The 17,226-nt window shown below is 41.1% G+C and overlaps 1 protein-coding gene across 6 annotated transcripts in view; it reads left to right on the top strand.

The window, feature by feature from the left end:
* Window positions 1–2,945: 2,945 nt before the first annotated feature.
* Window positions 2,946–17,226, top strand: part of LOC111531166 (membrane cofactor protein) — a 43,755-nt gene continuing 29,474 nt past the window's right edge. For all 6 annotated transcript variants that reach the window (XM_023198401.1, XM_023198400.1, XM_023198404.1 and 3 more), the window contains exons 1-5: window positions 2,946–3,217; window positions 7,992–8,180; window positions 8,575–8,677; window positions 10,674–10,759; window positions 12,241–12,438. In XM_023198401.1, coding sequence (XP_023054169.1) covers window positions 3,121–3,217; window positions 7,992–8,180; window positions 8,575–8,677; window positions 10,674–10,759; window positions 12,241–12,438 — 673 coding nt within the window. In that variant the 5' untranslated portion in view covers window positions 2,946–3,120. The remainder of the gene's footprint in view (window positions 3,218–7,991; window positions 8,181–8,574; window positions 8,678–10,673; window positions 10,760–12,240; window positions 12,439–17,226) is intronic.

Here is a 17,226-nt window from a genome sequence, read left to right on the forward strand (position 1 = left end):
CTGATTTAGGAAAGTTTGCTGTGCAGAAATTTGTAGCTCATCCCTTTTACAGACAGATCTCGATTTGTTTTCTAGGGTCTAAAATTATTTAAATCAAAATCTCTCAGAACTTTCTGGGCATTTGGTAAACTCATGCTGGGGGAGAACTGGCAGAGACATGTTAAATGCCCTTGACCACAAGAACCATTCATTTCATCCAACATTTACCAGTTATTCATTGCATACCTATTATAGATTTTGGCACTGTAGATATAACGAGAAAACACTATCCCTGACTCATGAAACTTATCCAAAAAGTAGAGAACAAGGCTCAGAGCCATTCAAATGAAGCCTCAGTTGAATCAAATAAAAATAAGTTTTAAATATTTAATGTGAAAGTCTTCGAGTATGTTAAGAATGGCTTGATTAACCCCAGGGATAGAAATTTTACTGATTGAAAGAAAGTTTCAATAAAATATCAATCTTTGAATCTTATCTGACACTTGAAACTAGGAAATCAAACACTAGCCATATTTTTTCTTCTATAGTTTATAATAAAATTCCTCATGAGAAAAAAGACATTTTTCTTCCAAGCCTGAAAATAGATGGAGAATTTTTAATATTTATTGTTGCAGAGGACAATAAATAGACTATCCACTTTCACAAATGAGTGCTGGCATTGAGCCACAGAACATGTCTGTCTTATCACTCTTTCACACCGTACATTAACAGAAATAATAATTTCCCCTCATTGAGTTTCCTATTTACTATCTCTTTAATTGTACCTGCTTTAATTGCTGTCATGGAAAGTCTGAATTTTATAATCCAAGATACTAAGATGTTTATTTGATATACCACCTCCACACTTAATGTCTTATAATCTCTGCCAAGAATTTTAACATTTTTGTTGGTCTGACAGGAAGAGGAATTCCATGGTTTGGGGAACCCAGAAAGTCTTCAGTACATCTCAGTTATAAAACTGTTAAATATACTTAAGCTCTATAATTCTATAAGACCCATTTGAGGTTTACACATTGAGCATCCAGTTCCTCATCGTCCTCTTCATAGGTTAACCCTGTGTAATACAAGTTCTACTCCCATAATTCTATGAACAAAACAGCCCTTGATACATAGGTTTGATTTTTTAAATGTATTTTCTTTACTTTATTCTAAATGTAATATAAGGTCAACATAGAAAACAGAAAACTGAAAAGCATAAGGAAAGTGAAATATCTATAATCTTATCACCCATTATTTTTGTTGTATTCCCAGTTTTTTATATATATTAATATGTTACTTTTGTTTTAATAAAAGTAATGCCAAAAGGCACATGCAAATTTGAACTCTGCTTTTTCCACTTACAATTATATCAGTTTCTCATATTTGGTATTCTTTTGCAATATTTGCTGCATAGAATTCCATCACACAAAGCTAACTACCAGAAATTCCTTATTACTTTTGCTAGACAGTTAGTGTTTACATTTTTTAAAATTTATAAATCTTTGATCACAGCTCTGATGATTTCTCTGGGAACTGATAGCCTAACAGAACTCATGTCCACTTTAAGACTTTTAATATTCTGAAAAATTGTATTACAAACAGAGTGCTGGTCTCCCTGCAACATGTTCACTCACACTGGCTGACGTTTTAATTCTTTGCCAGTCTGAGAGGAAGAAATATCAACTCTTTGTTTGCTCTTGTAATGCCAGTCATGTCCCTTTTTTTCCTTTTACCAGTCATACTGGTTTACTCAGAACCCTACAAATCAATCCTGCTCATTCTTAATTTTCCGATATTCTTCCTGAGATTGTTTCACTAGGAAACTTCTCGCCCTTATCCACTTTTCACCTAACAATTTCTACCCATCCCAATCCTCCTGCATTCATTGCTTCCAATTGGCACGTAGGCCACCCTTGGTCTTACATTGTTCATGCATGTATATTTCGTCTTCAATAAAACATTCAGTTGCTCAAGGGCAAGGGCCCCATAGAGTCTCAATATGCTAACGGCCTGGTGTTGCTTAATAATTTAGATTCTGAGGGGTCCTCTCCAGGGAGGGGAAGCAAAGAGCAAATTATCTTAGGGGCTGGGAGTGCAGAAGTCAAACCTTTGAGACTGTGAAAACAAGATGGCCCCGAGAAGATTCAGTAGCAGGCATTGAAGCAGGAAAAACTCACATATTGTTCCTAATAATGCCCGACTAATGCAAAATACCAAATAAGGGCCCAGGCAGTCCAGACAGCCTGCAGGGCCCCAGGATAAAACTAACCCTGAGGGGTGCTGGCCCACGGTGACCCCCTGCCTGGACTCTGGATCTCTATTTTTTTTTTTTTTTTTTGAGACAGAGTCTCGCTCCGTCGCCCAGGCTGGAGTGCAGTGGCCGGATCTCAGCTCACTGCAAGCTCCGCCTCTCGGGTTTACGCCATTCTCCTGCCTCAGCCTCCCCAGTAGCTGGGACTACAGGCGCCCGCCACCTCGCCCGGCTAGTTTTTTGTATTTTTTAGTAGAGACGGGGTTTCACCATGTTAGCCAGGATGGTCTCGATCTCCTGACCTCGTGATCCGCCCGTCTCGGCCTCCCAAAGTGCTGGGATTACAGGCTTGAGCCACCGCGCCCGGCCTGGATCTCTATTTTTAGGTCGAAGTGCTTTATTCTTGATTCTCGAGTTCCCGGAAACGATGACCAAAGCAGCTTAGTTTTCCACCCTTCCTTGGTCACAAATACGATGGTGAGACAACCCTTTCCCGCACGACGCCTCAGGTTTCCGGGATGGTGGGCCAAGCGTTTAGCAAGAAAAGAGGCGGCTCCAGGCGTTTAGCAAGAAAGAAGGCGGCTCCAGGAAGCCTGGGCAGGTAAGCCCCGCCAGCGCCACGCCCTGTCTCCTCGAAGGCCAACGGCTGCCTCTGAGCGCCGAGGCCCCGCCCCGCGGCCCGCCGATTGGTCCCAGCCGCCCTGGTGAGTCGACTCACTTCTGTCCCCCGCTGTTCAGGCCACGCCCACCTGTCCTGCGGCCCTAGATACTTTGTGAGTTGGTGATTGTTGCGTACCATAGCCGGACTCAGAAGGGACCTCCCCGCTCGGCTGGCTCTCGGTTTCTCTGCTCTCCCTCCGGAAAAATAGCGGCGTCTTCCGCGTCGCGCCATGGCGCCTCGCGGCCGCCGCGAGCGTCCCTTTTCTTCCGGGCGGTTTCCTGGGTTGCTTTTGGCTACCCTCGTGTTGCAGCTGTCCTCGTCCTCCGGTAGGACCCCGGGGCGGGTTCGCGCGTCCGCGGCGAGGCTAGAGCTCTGCGCGGTCAGTCGGGCAGGAGGCGCGGGGCGGGGCTCACTGCACGTCGTGCCGGCCTGGGATAGAGAGCTAGGCCAGGGTTCTCCGAGGGGTGCAGTGTTCAGATCCCGGGGGTATGTGGCGGCGAATGCGAGGACCACGCAGAGTCCGAGGTGAAGCTTGTTTGGTGGCGGGGAATGCGAGGACCACGCAGAGTCCGAGGTGAAGCTTGTTTGGTGGCGTGGTGTGCGCGGCCTGCATTTACGCAGAATCTGGCTGTGTCCCCTTCAAAAGCGTGAACAGTGTTTTCGGAATTGAGCCCTGTGGTCAAAGGGAACGCGGACTGAGCGCCCCAGGTGGGGGCTTGCTCTGGAGTGCACAGGTGCGTGGGAGTGTTGCTAGGGCCCGTGCTGTGCCCGTGGTGAGAGTTTGCCCTGTGTTCCCTTGGTGCCTTGGTGAGTGGGGTGTTCATTAGGGCTTGGACAGTACCCGCGGTAAGGGTTGCAGTGCGTCTGCTGTGCCCCATGTGCTGGACTGGGCTGGGAGAGAGGGGCCTGGCCAGGTGTTGCTGGGAGCGTGCTGTGCGCAAGTGGCCTGTGTGCGGCGTTCACTGTGGGAAGACAGCTAGCTCACTGTTTGCTTTGAATGGAGTGAGCGCGGACTCTGGGGCTGGGGAGGGCATATTGGGTGAGAGCAGGCTCTCAGTGCCTGGGATTAGAGAGGTGGTAAGGGCGTGCCATGCTTTTTGTGCCTTCTGTGAACAGACTCCGTGTTGCCTGAGCTCCTATTAGTTTTTAAATGGCTGCTTTTTTGGGGGTGGATGGACCATCGAGTCATCTTGTTCGCAACCAATATAGACAGTATCTGATTCCATTACCTAATGGATTTTTGACATTGTTTTCCTTCTTTTCATTAGAGTCATATTTGAGAGATGTGAAGCAACCTAAAAAACACTGGTAACCAAGCCTAGTGAGAAATTAGTATCCTAACAAAGGAAGGCAAATAATGTTAATCTGGTTTTCCCCTACAGCTCGTAAATTAAAGCTTAAGGCCTATCCCACTAAATTTGTATTGTATTTCATTGAATGGAATCAGTAATTTTAAAAATGCTTGCTAGGCCAGGCGCAGTGACTCACGCCTGTGATCCCAGCAGTTTGGGAAGGCCGGGCGGGGTGATTGCTTGTGCCCAGGAGTTCGAGATCAACCTGGGTAACATGGCAAAACCCCATCTGTACAAAAAATACAAAAATCAGCGGGGCATGGTGATGTGTGCCCGTGGTTCCAGCTACTCTGGGGGCTGAGGTAGGAGATTCACTTGAGCCCAGAAGGTGAAGGCTGCAGTGAGCTGTGATCATGCCACTGCACTCTAACCTGGATGACAGAGTGAGACCCTGTCAAAACAACAACAACAACAACAAAAAACCGCTAAGAAATACATGCTTATTGTACGACACAAACAGAATCAAAAGACAACTATTTTTAATATTTTGGTATATTTCTTTCTGACTTTATGTGCGCTTCATGTGTATCTATGTCCAAATTATATTTAGGATCCAATAACATGTATAGTTTCTGTGTTGCATTTTTTTCCTTAGGAGCATTTGCTCAACGAATATGGGTTTTGTATGTCTATTGCTATTAACACTGGTAGGCAATAACAAACCATTCCTATTTTCTTGATCCTTTTTTCACTATTTGTTTACACACACGTTCATGCAGGAAGATAAGCAGAGCCTTTGTTTTGCTCAATGCTAAGTGCTCAGTGCCGGGAACACAGTAGGTAACCAATAAATTATTTGCTAAAATGTATTGGGAGTGGCAGACATTAACCAAAACATAATAGTAACAAATAAATTATGAACCAAGGGAAGTTCTCTGGAGGAAAGGTGTAAAATTTTCAGATATAAATCTGACAGCATTTAACAAATGTCTCAAGGGAGGGAAGGCTTTTCTGCTCATCAAACAGACTTTGGGGCATCTGTGCTTGCTGTTCCCTCAGCCTGGGAACATTCTCCTCCTGACCTGCTGCAGAAACAGGCCTGCTCTTCTGCAAAATCAGCTGGAAGGTTATGCCCTAGGAGACCTTCTCTGAACGCGCCTCCCCCCCGCCCCCCCACATCCTCCCCCATCTCAGGTTGAACGTACAACCCAGTTCAAGTCCCTCTTCACTTGTAATCACCCTTTTAAAATGACCTTTTCTGTTCTTTGTCTTTCCCTGTCAGAATGCAGGGATCCTGCCTGTGTTGTCACACTTGTGGTTCCAAAAGCCCCATTTGTTTGCCTCCATATCTGTTAAATACCAGAAAATTAAATATACTGTTCGGCTGGGGCTGAGAGCCTAGGAAAAACTCCTCCTGCCTCCAAGAGGAAGGTTGTTTAAAGAGCTATGCTCAGGATGGTCTTTCTGCAGTACCTATAAAAGCTAGGGCAGGGGCAGCTGAGGGCCAGAAAGGATCTGTCTCCGCTGTTTGTGTTAACTTTGCAGGGCTTCCAGTACTTCAGTCTTGCATCTCACTGATCATTAAAATGTTCCTTTTGAAGGAGTGTGATGGGAGTAGGGAGCAGTGGTGATAAGAAAACGAAAGGACTTTTTCTTTTTGTCTTTTACAATTAATGCTTAGAATAGGCTTGGTGCTAGAAGTGCAGCCTGAGCAACATAAGGAGAGCCCACCTATACAAAAAATGTAAAAAAAAAAAAAAAAAAAAAAAAAAATGAACCACGTGTGATGTTGCATGCCTGTGGTCCCAGCTACTTGCGACGCTGAGCGGGGAGGATCACTGGAGCACCCCCGGTCAAGGCTGTAGTGAGCCCTGATTGTACTCCAGCTTTGGTGACAGAGTGAGAGACCGTGTCTCAAACCAAACAAAACAAAACACAAAACACACACACACACACAAAACAAAACAGGAAATTGAAGATGATGAATGCGATTTGAAATAGAGAAACATACAAAAATACAATGAATAGGGTGCAACATGGAAGATAAAACTAAGAATGAAGAGAAGGAAAAACAAGGTTAAGTTTGAGGTTCATAAGCGTAAATCAAGACAGGTATGAAACCGAGAGAAAGTGAAAATGAGAACTCACGTTGTTAGGCAGAGAGAATACGTGAATTAAAATAAACATTCCATTTTTGGAGCAACTCAGTCTCACAAAGAGAAGGTTTTGTAAGCAGACAGTGCTGTGCATGGGAGACCTGCCCTCTCAAAGGTGGTTGCCAAATGGTTCCAGATAGCTGAAGGAAACAATGTATCAAATTTCAGGCCAGTCTCATTCATTCCTCCAGTAGAGGAGCTGCTTTTTTGGACAAAATCCCCAATCTCCTGTTGTATGTGGTCTCTTCTGCCATTTTAGGTGTTTTCCTTATTTCCAATGAAAGAAGCCAAGATCAGTAAGTGCTTACACAGTAGCTTCTCAGTTACTTACTCGGCATACTACCATGCAAAGAGAGCAGTCCATATCCGGTCACCTGCCAGGATACCAGAAGACTGGGAGATAGGCAGCACGAGAAATGGCCTAATCTTCTTTCTCCACTGTGCTATAGAATGATTGTTTTCAATATGAAATTGGTTACAATATATTATTCACATTGTTTTGTGTTTGACAGCAGTGGACTTTGAGTACCAATTTTTTTGTGAATAGCTACTATGAGTGACATATTGTGCTGGGTGTTGTGGCTGCATGGATGAATGGAGTTGGCCATGTTAACTATTAAACACAAAAGCATGTGATAATTACCTGAGAGATCCATGCAGGGGAGATTCCAGGGGAAGTTGACTGGTCACTGCTTCCCAGGGGGAGGCAGAAAATGCTTCCTGGAGGAGATGATGGGTGGATTAAGGAAGACTAGTTGAGCAGGAGTTGTAGCAACTGGCCAGGGAGGAAGGGTATTCAGAGCAGAGGGAGCAAGGTGAGCAACAGCACCAGGATGTGACACTACTGGACTGCCAAGCTACTCAGTGTGACAGAGTAGGGCAAAAGAGGCAAGAAATAAGGAAGAGGATTAAATCACAGGGCAAGTAATTCTGAAAAGCAACAGGCTTATCAGGAATAAACACTCATCATCATAAACTCAGACTTTCACGTTATTATCTCTCCTTTTAGGGCAGCTTGAGCTTTTTGTTTGACTTAGCACAACATGAATCCAAACTAGGGTTGTTTGATCTCCCCAGGCACAGTAGCAGACAATTTATTGAATACTTATTGGCAGATAGAGTTTGTCAGTGTCAGCATTTCTTCAGCACCCACAAGGTAGGTGGAGTATAGTAGAAAAAGAAGAACATGTTCCTTGAACCCCAGGAACTTGCCTTTTAAGAGAAGATAGCCTGAAGCAACAAGCTATTATAAATTAGTGTTTTAAACTATGGAAGAACAATCTGAGCAGAGTGCTCTATACTGTAGAAGACTTCTTAGAGGAGAAGTTACTTTTGAAATGCATTTAGAAAAATGTGGGGAAAGATGCGTCCATATATATTTTAAGACCAAAGACATTAATGCTGTCTCTTCAGTTTATTGGTGAATGTTTATTCCCAAAGAAACCAAAAGCTAATAGGATTGTTACTTAAAACGTGCAAGTCTCATTTTCTCCACTACTACCAGCACTCAGGTAAAAGCATGGAACAATCATTTAAAATCTTGCCAAGGGCCTTTCTGTTTTTTCTGTACTACCTGCTGCCAGACCACAGTCCATGGCTGATTAAAGTGCTATCAGTACTTCATCTTCATGTTCCTATTCTCTTATCCCTAGATGCCTGTGAGGCGCCACCAACATTTGAAGCTATGGAGCTCATTGGTAAACCAAAACCCTACTATAAGATTGGGGAACGAGTAGATTATAAGTGTAAAAAAGGATACTTCTATATACCTCCTCTTGCCACCCATAGTATTTGTGATCGGAATCATACATGGCTACCTGTCTCAGATGAGGGCTGTTATAGTAAGTAAACAAGCCTCTTTTTTTTTTTTCTGCTTGCTCTAGAGATTCCTTCCTTCCTTCCTTCCTTCCTTCCTTCCTTTTTTTCTGCTTGCCCTAGAGATTTGCACACATTTTGGGGTACATATTCCACTATGGTGATAATGATTTTCTTCTTGTGAAATGAGGTTTAAGATAGCAATGCATTATTGCGGGCTTTGAGAAATCAAAATCTCCAAGAAATCTTTTTCCTGGCAGTAGATTGCCTAGGTGAACATGAAACTGAAAATTGCCCTTATAATAGGTAAATAAAGAAAATAATATTCCCATGCATTCAAAAGAGCACTGCAGAATTTTGATTCTGATTCAGATCTGTTTTATAACTGGATTGAAAACTGTCGAAATTATTTTCTTTTAGGAGAAATGTGTCCACATATACAGGATCCTTTAAATGGTGAAGCAATCCTTGCAAATGAGTCTTACGCGTTTGGTTCTGAGATACACTTTATTTGTAACGAGGGGTAAGTTGCCCCTTAGAGGAAATAAGGGAAATGTTAGTAATTTTATTTTTGTTTTGCTTCTCTTCTTAAACTTTCCTGTAAACTTAATTTTACTTTCTATGTGGCAAGTTATACTTCTAGCCAAACAACTCTTGGATGTTTTATGGAGATAGGCAAGATATTAAAGTAAATAGAAAGTAATTGATACTGAAGGAAAGCAAAACTCCTTGTTATTTCTGACGATAAGTCTGTTGTAAGCATTAAGAATGTAGTAATCATGAGAATTTATCCTTCACAACTGAGTGTCCCCTATTTAAATCCGCCAACTCTTAGAGTTTAAGTAGGGCTCACAAAAAAGAGAAATAGAATTGCCAACTACAGATACGCTTGTATCCAGATGACTCTGTTAAGTGTTACCAAACCAAAACTGACCTGGTTAGCCTTTACCATCATGTTGATCAAAATCTCTCAGTTGAAAAACCTTATTTTTGAGACTGCTACAATGTGAAGCATCTCAAAAACCAGTACTGAGCGCTCAGTAATAGCCTTTGTTCTGTTTTTGAAGTCGTATATATTGGAGATACTAGACATTTGAGATAAATGTGCATTTAGAGAGTAAACTTCTTCTGTCCATTTTCTCTTGCTAAAACAGAACACTTGAGACTAGATAATTTACAAAGAAAAGAAATTTATTTGACCCATATTTCCAGAGGCTGGGAAGTTCAAGGACATGGCAGTAGTGTCTGGCAGGGGCTTTCATGCTGCATCATAACATGCTGGAAAGTGAAAGGGAAATGTAGCACCTGCAAAAAAGACAAAGCACAAGGGAGGGGCTCTCGCTTTTTAACAATGTGCTCTTGTGGTAACGAATCCAAGCCTACAAGAATGAGAGCACATTCCCTCAAGAATTAATGAACACCCTCTAGAAAGGCATTATCCTGCTTAATGACCTAATCATTTCTTAAAGGCCCCACCACCTCTCAGTGCTGTTACACTGGCAATTAAATTTCAATGTGAGTTGGTAGAGACAAACCAGATTCAAACGATAGCAGTAATACACCATAATATAGAAAAAGTAAGTGAGTCTTGGAGGAAAAATCAGCTGTGACTATGTAAGGCAACTGACAGTTTTTAAAATTTAGTCAAGTAGAAATATTGGAATATTCAGTTGACACATACTGCTTGCTCAGCACACCGAGGGATACCAAAACTTTAAGACACCGACCTTCCTAAAAGAAGTTCTAACCTTATTGAGAGACAATATATACTGAGAGCTATAGAAGCAAAATCCTAAATGAGGAATACCAAATAAGTAGAATTATTCATGATGATTAAGAGTCCAGAAGGAGGAGAGATTCCTATGAATTTAAATCAGGGAAGATTTCATTGAGTATAGGGGTATACTTAATGAAAGTATTCCTGTACTCAATGAGCTATTCCTAGAAATACACTCTGTTCTAAATAATATCAATAGGAGCTAAAACTTATGTAGCACTAACTATGTGCCAAATGCTTACTTATCTAATCCCCTAAACAACCCCATGTACTGTTATCCCCTTTTAATCAATTAGGAAACTGAGTGAAGGAACTTTAAGTGATTTACCCAAGCTCAAGAAACTAGGTAAGTTGAGAAGCAGGGACTTGAATCTAGGCATTCCAGCTCTAGGGCCTGTTCTCTCTACACAGTCCTTGTCCTTACTGTGCAAAGTGGTGTGAGAAAAGGCACAGAAATAAATGTGTAATGTGATTGCAGGAGGCAGCAAAGAGACTGGGCAGAAAGGCACAGCAGATTTATTTAGACATCTTTGCTCTTGGCCAATATGTATTCAAATGGAGAAACTCTATTTGATTAAATTGCAGATTTATTTAGCACTTTAATTATATAGTATGTTGTTTAAGAAACCACCTCCTCAAACTACTGCAGTATAGAAAAGAAACCATATAAAAAGTTCCTTCATTATTACGTATGTCTTATTAATTGCTATGTAAAACAGTAACCCTTTCTTTTCTCATTTAGTTATTACTTAATTGGTAAAGATATTCTATATTGTGAACTTAAAGACACGGTAGCAGTTTGGAGCGATAAGCCCCCAATATGTGAAAGTAAGTAAATTCTTTTTTTTAAATTTAGACCAGTAGTCCTCAAAGATTTTTGCCTCAGGGAACCCTTTACACTTTAAGATTAACAAAGATCCCAAAGAGCTTTATTTTATGTGGGTTATATCTATTGGTATTTATCATATTGGAATTCAAATGGAGAGGGTTTTAAATAATTATTGATTCGTTTTGGTTTTGTTTTTGTTTTTCCTAAGACAGAGTCTCAGGCTATTTCCCAGGCTGGGGTGCAGTGACACAATCTCAGCTCACTGCAGCCTCAGCCTCTCCAGTAGCTGGGACTTCAGACGTGTGCCACTATGCCTGACTTTTTGTAATTTTTGAAGAGACGGGGTTTTGCCATGTTGCCCAGGCTGGTCTTGAACTCCTGTGCTCAAGCAGTCTGCCTCCGTGGGCCTCCCAAAGTGCTGGGATTACAAATGTGAGCCACCCCACCTGGCCTGATTAATTTGTAAGAATAGATGCAATACAAATTAACATATGTAATATTTTTTATGAAAAATAAAAATTTTCCAAATAAAAATAAAATCAGTGAGAATAGTGGCATTGTTCACATTTTTTGCACATCTCTTCAACATCATGCAAAGCAATGCTAAGCCTCTGGAAAAAAATCAGTGTATTCTTATTAGGATCAGAGTGAAAAAAGACAATAATATTTGGGTGACATTGTGAACCACCAATTTAGATAATGAATATATTTATAAATTGCAAAGGATTTCTCCACCAGCACTGAATTAAGCATATTTTCTCATTAATTGTCAGCATTTCTTGTGATGACTAGAACAGAACTTATGGCCTTGCAAATAAGTATAGGCATATTAGGCCGTTTTTGTATTGCTGTAAAGAAATACATGAGACTTTGTAATGTATAAAGAACAGAAGTTTAATTCGCTCATGTTTCTACAAGCTCTACAGGAAGCATGATGCTGGCATCTGCTGGGGGTTTGGGTAGACGCGGGAAACTTAATGATCATTGGGAAAGATAAAGGGGGAGCAAGGTGTCTCACGTGGCAGGAGCAGGAGCAAGGTGGGGAGGACAGGAGGCATTGCATACTTTTAAATAACCAGATCTCCCGAGAACTCAGTATCATGAGAACAGCACCAAGGGGATGGTGCTAAACAACTCATGAGAAATCTACCCCCATGATTCAAACACCTCCCACCAGGCCCCATCTCCAACACTGTGGACTCCAATTCCACATGAGATTGGGTGGGGACACCGATCCAAACCATGTCAACAGGCATTTACACTTTAAGAAAATGAGATTTGTTCTGAAAGTTAGTTACTACATTAATGGTTTGAATTTGGGATAATATATTTGCTCATAGAAACCTTCTTTTAAATCTATATTGAATTCACAACCAGCTGGTAGAAACCCTATATTGATGAATTTATTGAAGACATAGAAATTTTACTAATGCTATCTTAATCTTTTACATTTCCTTTCCTCATTTTCTTCATTTTTAAGAGGTTTTGTGTACACCACCTCCAAAAATAAAAAATGGAAAACACACCTTTAGTGAAGTAGAAGTGTTTGAGTATCTTGATGTAGTAACTTACAGTTGTGATCCTGCACCTGGACCAGATCCATTTTCACTTATTGGAGAGAGCACGATTTATTGTGGTAACAATTCAACATGGAGTCATGCTGCTCCAGAGTGTAAAGGTAACCTTTCAATTTATTTCCTTCTTCATTTGTAAGTACTCTGGAAACATTTTGTAAATAGTTTTATCTACAAATAAACAAAGCAGGTGTTATGTACTTCCTCCTCCTATATAATTGGTTTCTAATTTATTTTAATACAGGTCAGTTCAAGTCAAAAAAGAGTTCTAGCTAGAGTTCCCTATTTCTCACCCCTACATGTTCTTGGCATTTCATTTTATGCAGTGTGAACTACTGTGTATCTGCATGAGTTAGAAGTTTTTGTTTGAAATAACCAAAAAAATAAATCACACACACTAGCTTAAAGAAAGTTTCATCTTGTATTATAAGAAATCTAAGAGTTCTAGCTATGGTAGTGGTAAACTGTAACAGACTAATCATCTCACAAATAAAAATGATAAACTCTGGTTAAAAAACAAAAATTTAAAAGACCAAATGTTTAAGGCACTCTGGAGTGACCAAAAGTATGAAGACCCTGTAGACTTGCCCATTTAAAGAAAGAAATCGCTGAGTAATAACAGTGGTTTAAAAGTATATACTCCCAAAGTACACCTGAAACATTCTCCAAAGTAGACCATATTCTAGACAATAAGACAAATTTTTAACAAACTTCAAAAAAGTGAAATCATTCAAAATATATTATCTGATCACAATAGAATGAAAGTACAAATCAATAACAAAGCCAATCCCCAAAGAACTGGAAAGTATACAGGACACTTCTAAAGAACCCATGCATAAAAGAAGTAGTCATCAGGGAAATTACAAAGTGTTTTGAATTTAATAAAAACACAACATCTCAAAATATCCAAATATGTAGGATGCAGCTAAAGCATTGCTTACAGGGAAATCATACTTGTGTTAGAAAAAAAGAAAAGTCTCAAATCAATGATCTAATTTTCCACCTTAAGAAACTAAAAAAGAGCAAGTTAAATCCCAAACTAGCAGATGTAAGGAAATGATAAACATAGAGCCAAAATCAATGAAATTGAGAGGAGAAAAAAAAAAGAGGAACTCAATGAAACCAACAGTTGCTACTTGGAGATCAATAAAGTGTGTAAATCTATAGCCAGACTGACAAAAAAGACGCAAATTAACCAATACCTAGAATGAAAGAAGTGGCAGCCAGGCATGGCATCCCAGCCAGCTTGAAGACCCTGCCCTCCTGCAGCTGGCAGGGACAGTCTCCCAGACTTGTCCTTTTAGAAGCTCCAGCTTTACCACTTACTGGTGGAGCCCAACCACTGCCACAGGGTCCTCAATGCTAACACACCTGGCAGATCCAAGAGGAGATGGCCCAGGATGGGATGTGGTGAACAGTGGCACCCGAGAGTATGGGGTGGGTGCTGCTCCACTGCCTGGTTTCTGCAGAGATCCTGCCGGTGGCCTGTGCCCGCCACACGGGAGCCAGAGGGGGCGTGCCATGCCCCCCGCTTTGGACACTGCTGTATGAAGGGGGCCAGTTTTCAGACCTTTGCTCTGTCACCTCAGCACTGGCGCCAGGAGTCCTGACAAGCAGCATCTAGGAGATGGACAGCCCTGGGGAAATAGAGGAGACTTTCAGAAGTATCTAGATACTTGAAATACTGAAGACCAAAAACCCCAGTTTGCATGGAAGAGCTGGCCTCAGACGTGGTCAATTCCTACGACGACCTGGACACACGGTGCTGATCCACACCATGGGAGGTGGCCCTGCAAAGCATTCAAAGGCTTGGCCCTGCAGCCGCCAGCCTCCCACCTCCAGCTGCAAGTGGGTTCTGACCTGGGCAAGTAGGAACACGTGGTGGAGATCCTGATGGAGATCTGAGCCAGGCACTCCAGAGTGCTGGTCAGACGTGGAGTATGGGATCCAGCTAAGGGAGTCTGGCCAGCCTGTATCCCCCCAGCCTTGCTGGCTCCTCTGCTAATTCCAGCAGGGTCTGTAGCCCCAGACCCATCCCCTGTCTTCCCCTCTGCAAAGGGTAGGCTGGATGCTGGTCTCATTGGGAGCTAGGGCTCTCCTCAAAGGCTTTTTGACCTTGGGGCAGTCTTGACATCCCCACAGCCCTGCGCCCCTCCTCCCTTTTCATGTCTCCTGGAGGATGGCAAGCTGCAACTGCAGCAATCTTGTTTAAATTTAGGTAGGTGAATTTCTTAGAATTAAGTTTTATGTGTTTTGAGCAATAAATGCTCAAGATATATATTTTCTAATCTTTTTATGTTTTATCTCTGAATATTTTTTATTTTTTTCAATGTATTTTTTTTCTGGAAACATTCTGTGCTGCTACATTAGAGCCTACACAGTTGTAGTTGGTACATTTCATTCCTTTTGGTTTAAATAAGGGATTTTATTTTGCAGTGAGTTTCCCTGCATTGTTAATGAGTCAACAGCGTTAACGTTTGATTTTTTTTTTTCTAATACTTTAAATTTGTGTGCAACCCTTTTCCTTTATGTTCTGTGTTACGGTGAGAGCTTGGTCAAAATAGGGAACATGCACACAGCTGCTACATTTTTTTTTGGTCATTGGAAGATCTGTGGCATGTCTTCCTAGACTGAAGTGTAAATTATGGAGGGTTTTGTCAATTTATATGTAAATGTCATTGAAGGCTAAGGTTAAGTCTTTGGAAATCACAGGCACCAGTTGATCTTTAGAGACTTCAGATCCCTTCAGATGGTGCCTTGTGACAGGTGGTGTTCTGGGAGGCTTCTTGTCAGGTTCAGCAGCACAGGCACCTGCTCTGGGCATGGACTGCGCTCCTGGGGTGTGCATGGAGCTGCGGTGCTCCAGTCACACGCTCTTGGAAACAGCATGTGCTGCTAGATTGGAAATGCCTATGTTGCTGTGTTAAATTGGTGCTGGAGCAAAAACCTAAGGTTAAATTTAAGGCTAGAATGAAAGAAATCTGAATCCATGTAATTAATGGCCGCTTGATCTTGAAAGTCTTGAGAGTCCTGCCTCAGGAAGTGAGGTGGGGGTTCCTATACCTTTCCCTTTCCTTCCTCACATGTGTTTCTCATGCTTTTTCTAACTTCCCCAGCCCTTAGCCAAAAAGCTTTATATTCTTTTGTGCATATGACCATTCTTTAATATCGGTGATGTAAACTTCACTTGAATAACAAAATTATCCAACAGACAAAAGAATGAAAAAGAGAGTATCACTAAATATCCTGCAGACATTTAAAGGATGATAAGGGAATACTATAAACAACTTTATGCCTACAAATTTGACAACTGAAATGGACAGATTCCTTGAAAGATACAAAATGTCAAAACTCACTTGAAGATATAGATAACCTGAATACTCTTATAAAGAGATAAAATTTGTAGTTAATAACCTAGTGCAGGCCCAGATGGCTTCACTGGGGAATTCTGCCAACCATCTAAGGAATGAATAATAGCAATTCTACACAAGTGGATCAAGAAAGTGCAAGAGAAGGGAACACTTCTCTTTATGATGATAGCATTGTCGTGATACCAAAGTCAGAAAACAAAAACATTATAAGAAAATTACAAATAATATCCTTGATGAACACAGGACCAAAAGTCTTCAACAGAATATTAGCAAACCAAGTCCTGTGATACATAAAAAGAAAAGTAAATCATGACCAAGCAGGATTTACCCTATGAATGCAAGATTAGTTCAAATGCAAAAATTAATCAATGTGATTTACCACATAAGGACACTATTAAGGAGAAAGCAAATCATGTGATTATCTTATTAGATGCAAAAAAAACAAAGTGTTTGACAGAATTCATCATCTTATTTTTTCATGATGAAACTCAGCAAACTGGGGACAGAAGGATACTATCTATCTTACCCTGATAACAGACATCTACAAAAATCTCACAGCTAACACTACACTTAATGGTTCAAAAAAATTATACCTAGTGGTAAAAATAACATTGTACTTAGTGGTTAAAAAAACCTTAATTACATTTCTGTCTAATAAGATCTAATTCTGGAAGGAAAGCAGTGAGGATGTCCACTCTTACTCCATTCAGCATTGTACTGGAGATCCCACCCAGTACAATAAGGGAAGAGAAAGCAATTAGGCACACATATTGGAAAAGAAGGAATAAAAACTGTCTCTACTCACAATGAGATACCACTAAATACCTATTGGAATGGCTGAAATTTAAACACACACACCCCAAACTGACAATACCAGGTACTGACGGATATGGAGCAGATGGAACTCTAATATGCTGATGGTGAGAATCAAAGTGAAATGACCACTTTGGGACCTTTTTGGCAATTTCTTATAAAGTTAAACATACTCTTATCATACAACACAGCAACCCAAATAAACTGAAAACATTTTCACACAGAAACTTATATAAGGATGTTCACAGCAGCCTTATTCATAATCACCCCATACTGCAAATTGCCACACGTTCTTGAGTTGGTGAATGAATGAACCACCTGTGCTACCTCTAAAAGATGGACTCATACTCAGCAATTAAAAGGAATAAACTCCTGATTCATGCAACCACAACACAAATGAATCTTGAAAGCATCATGCTAAGTGAAGCCATACTAAGAAGGCTGTGATTCCATTTATGTGACATTCTGAAAAAGCCCCACTATAGGGATAAAAGTAGATCAATGGTTGGCTGGTTGTGGAAGTGGGAGTGAGGGGGAAGAGGGGTAACTCACAAAAGAGCATGAGGAAATTCTGGAGAGTAATGGAACTTTCCTGTGTCTTTAGTATGGTGGTAGTTACATGATTATTTGCATTTGTCAAAACTCATACAGCTGTACACTTGAAAGGGTGAATTTTACTGTATGTAAATTATATCCAATAAACTAACC

Source organism: Piliocolobus tephrosceles, chromosome 1 (genome assembly GCF_002776525.5).
Source record: "Piliocolobus tephrosceles isolate RC106 chromosome 1, ASM277652v3, whole genome shotgun sequence".
In the NCBI taxonomy this organism is placed as follows: Eukaryota; Metazoa; Chordata; class Mammalia; order Primates; family Cercopithecidae; genus Piliocolobus; species Piliocolobus tephrosceles.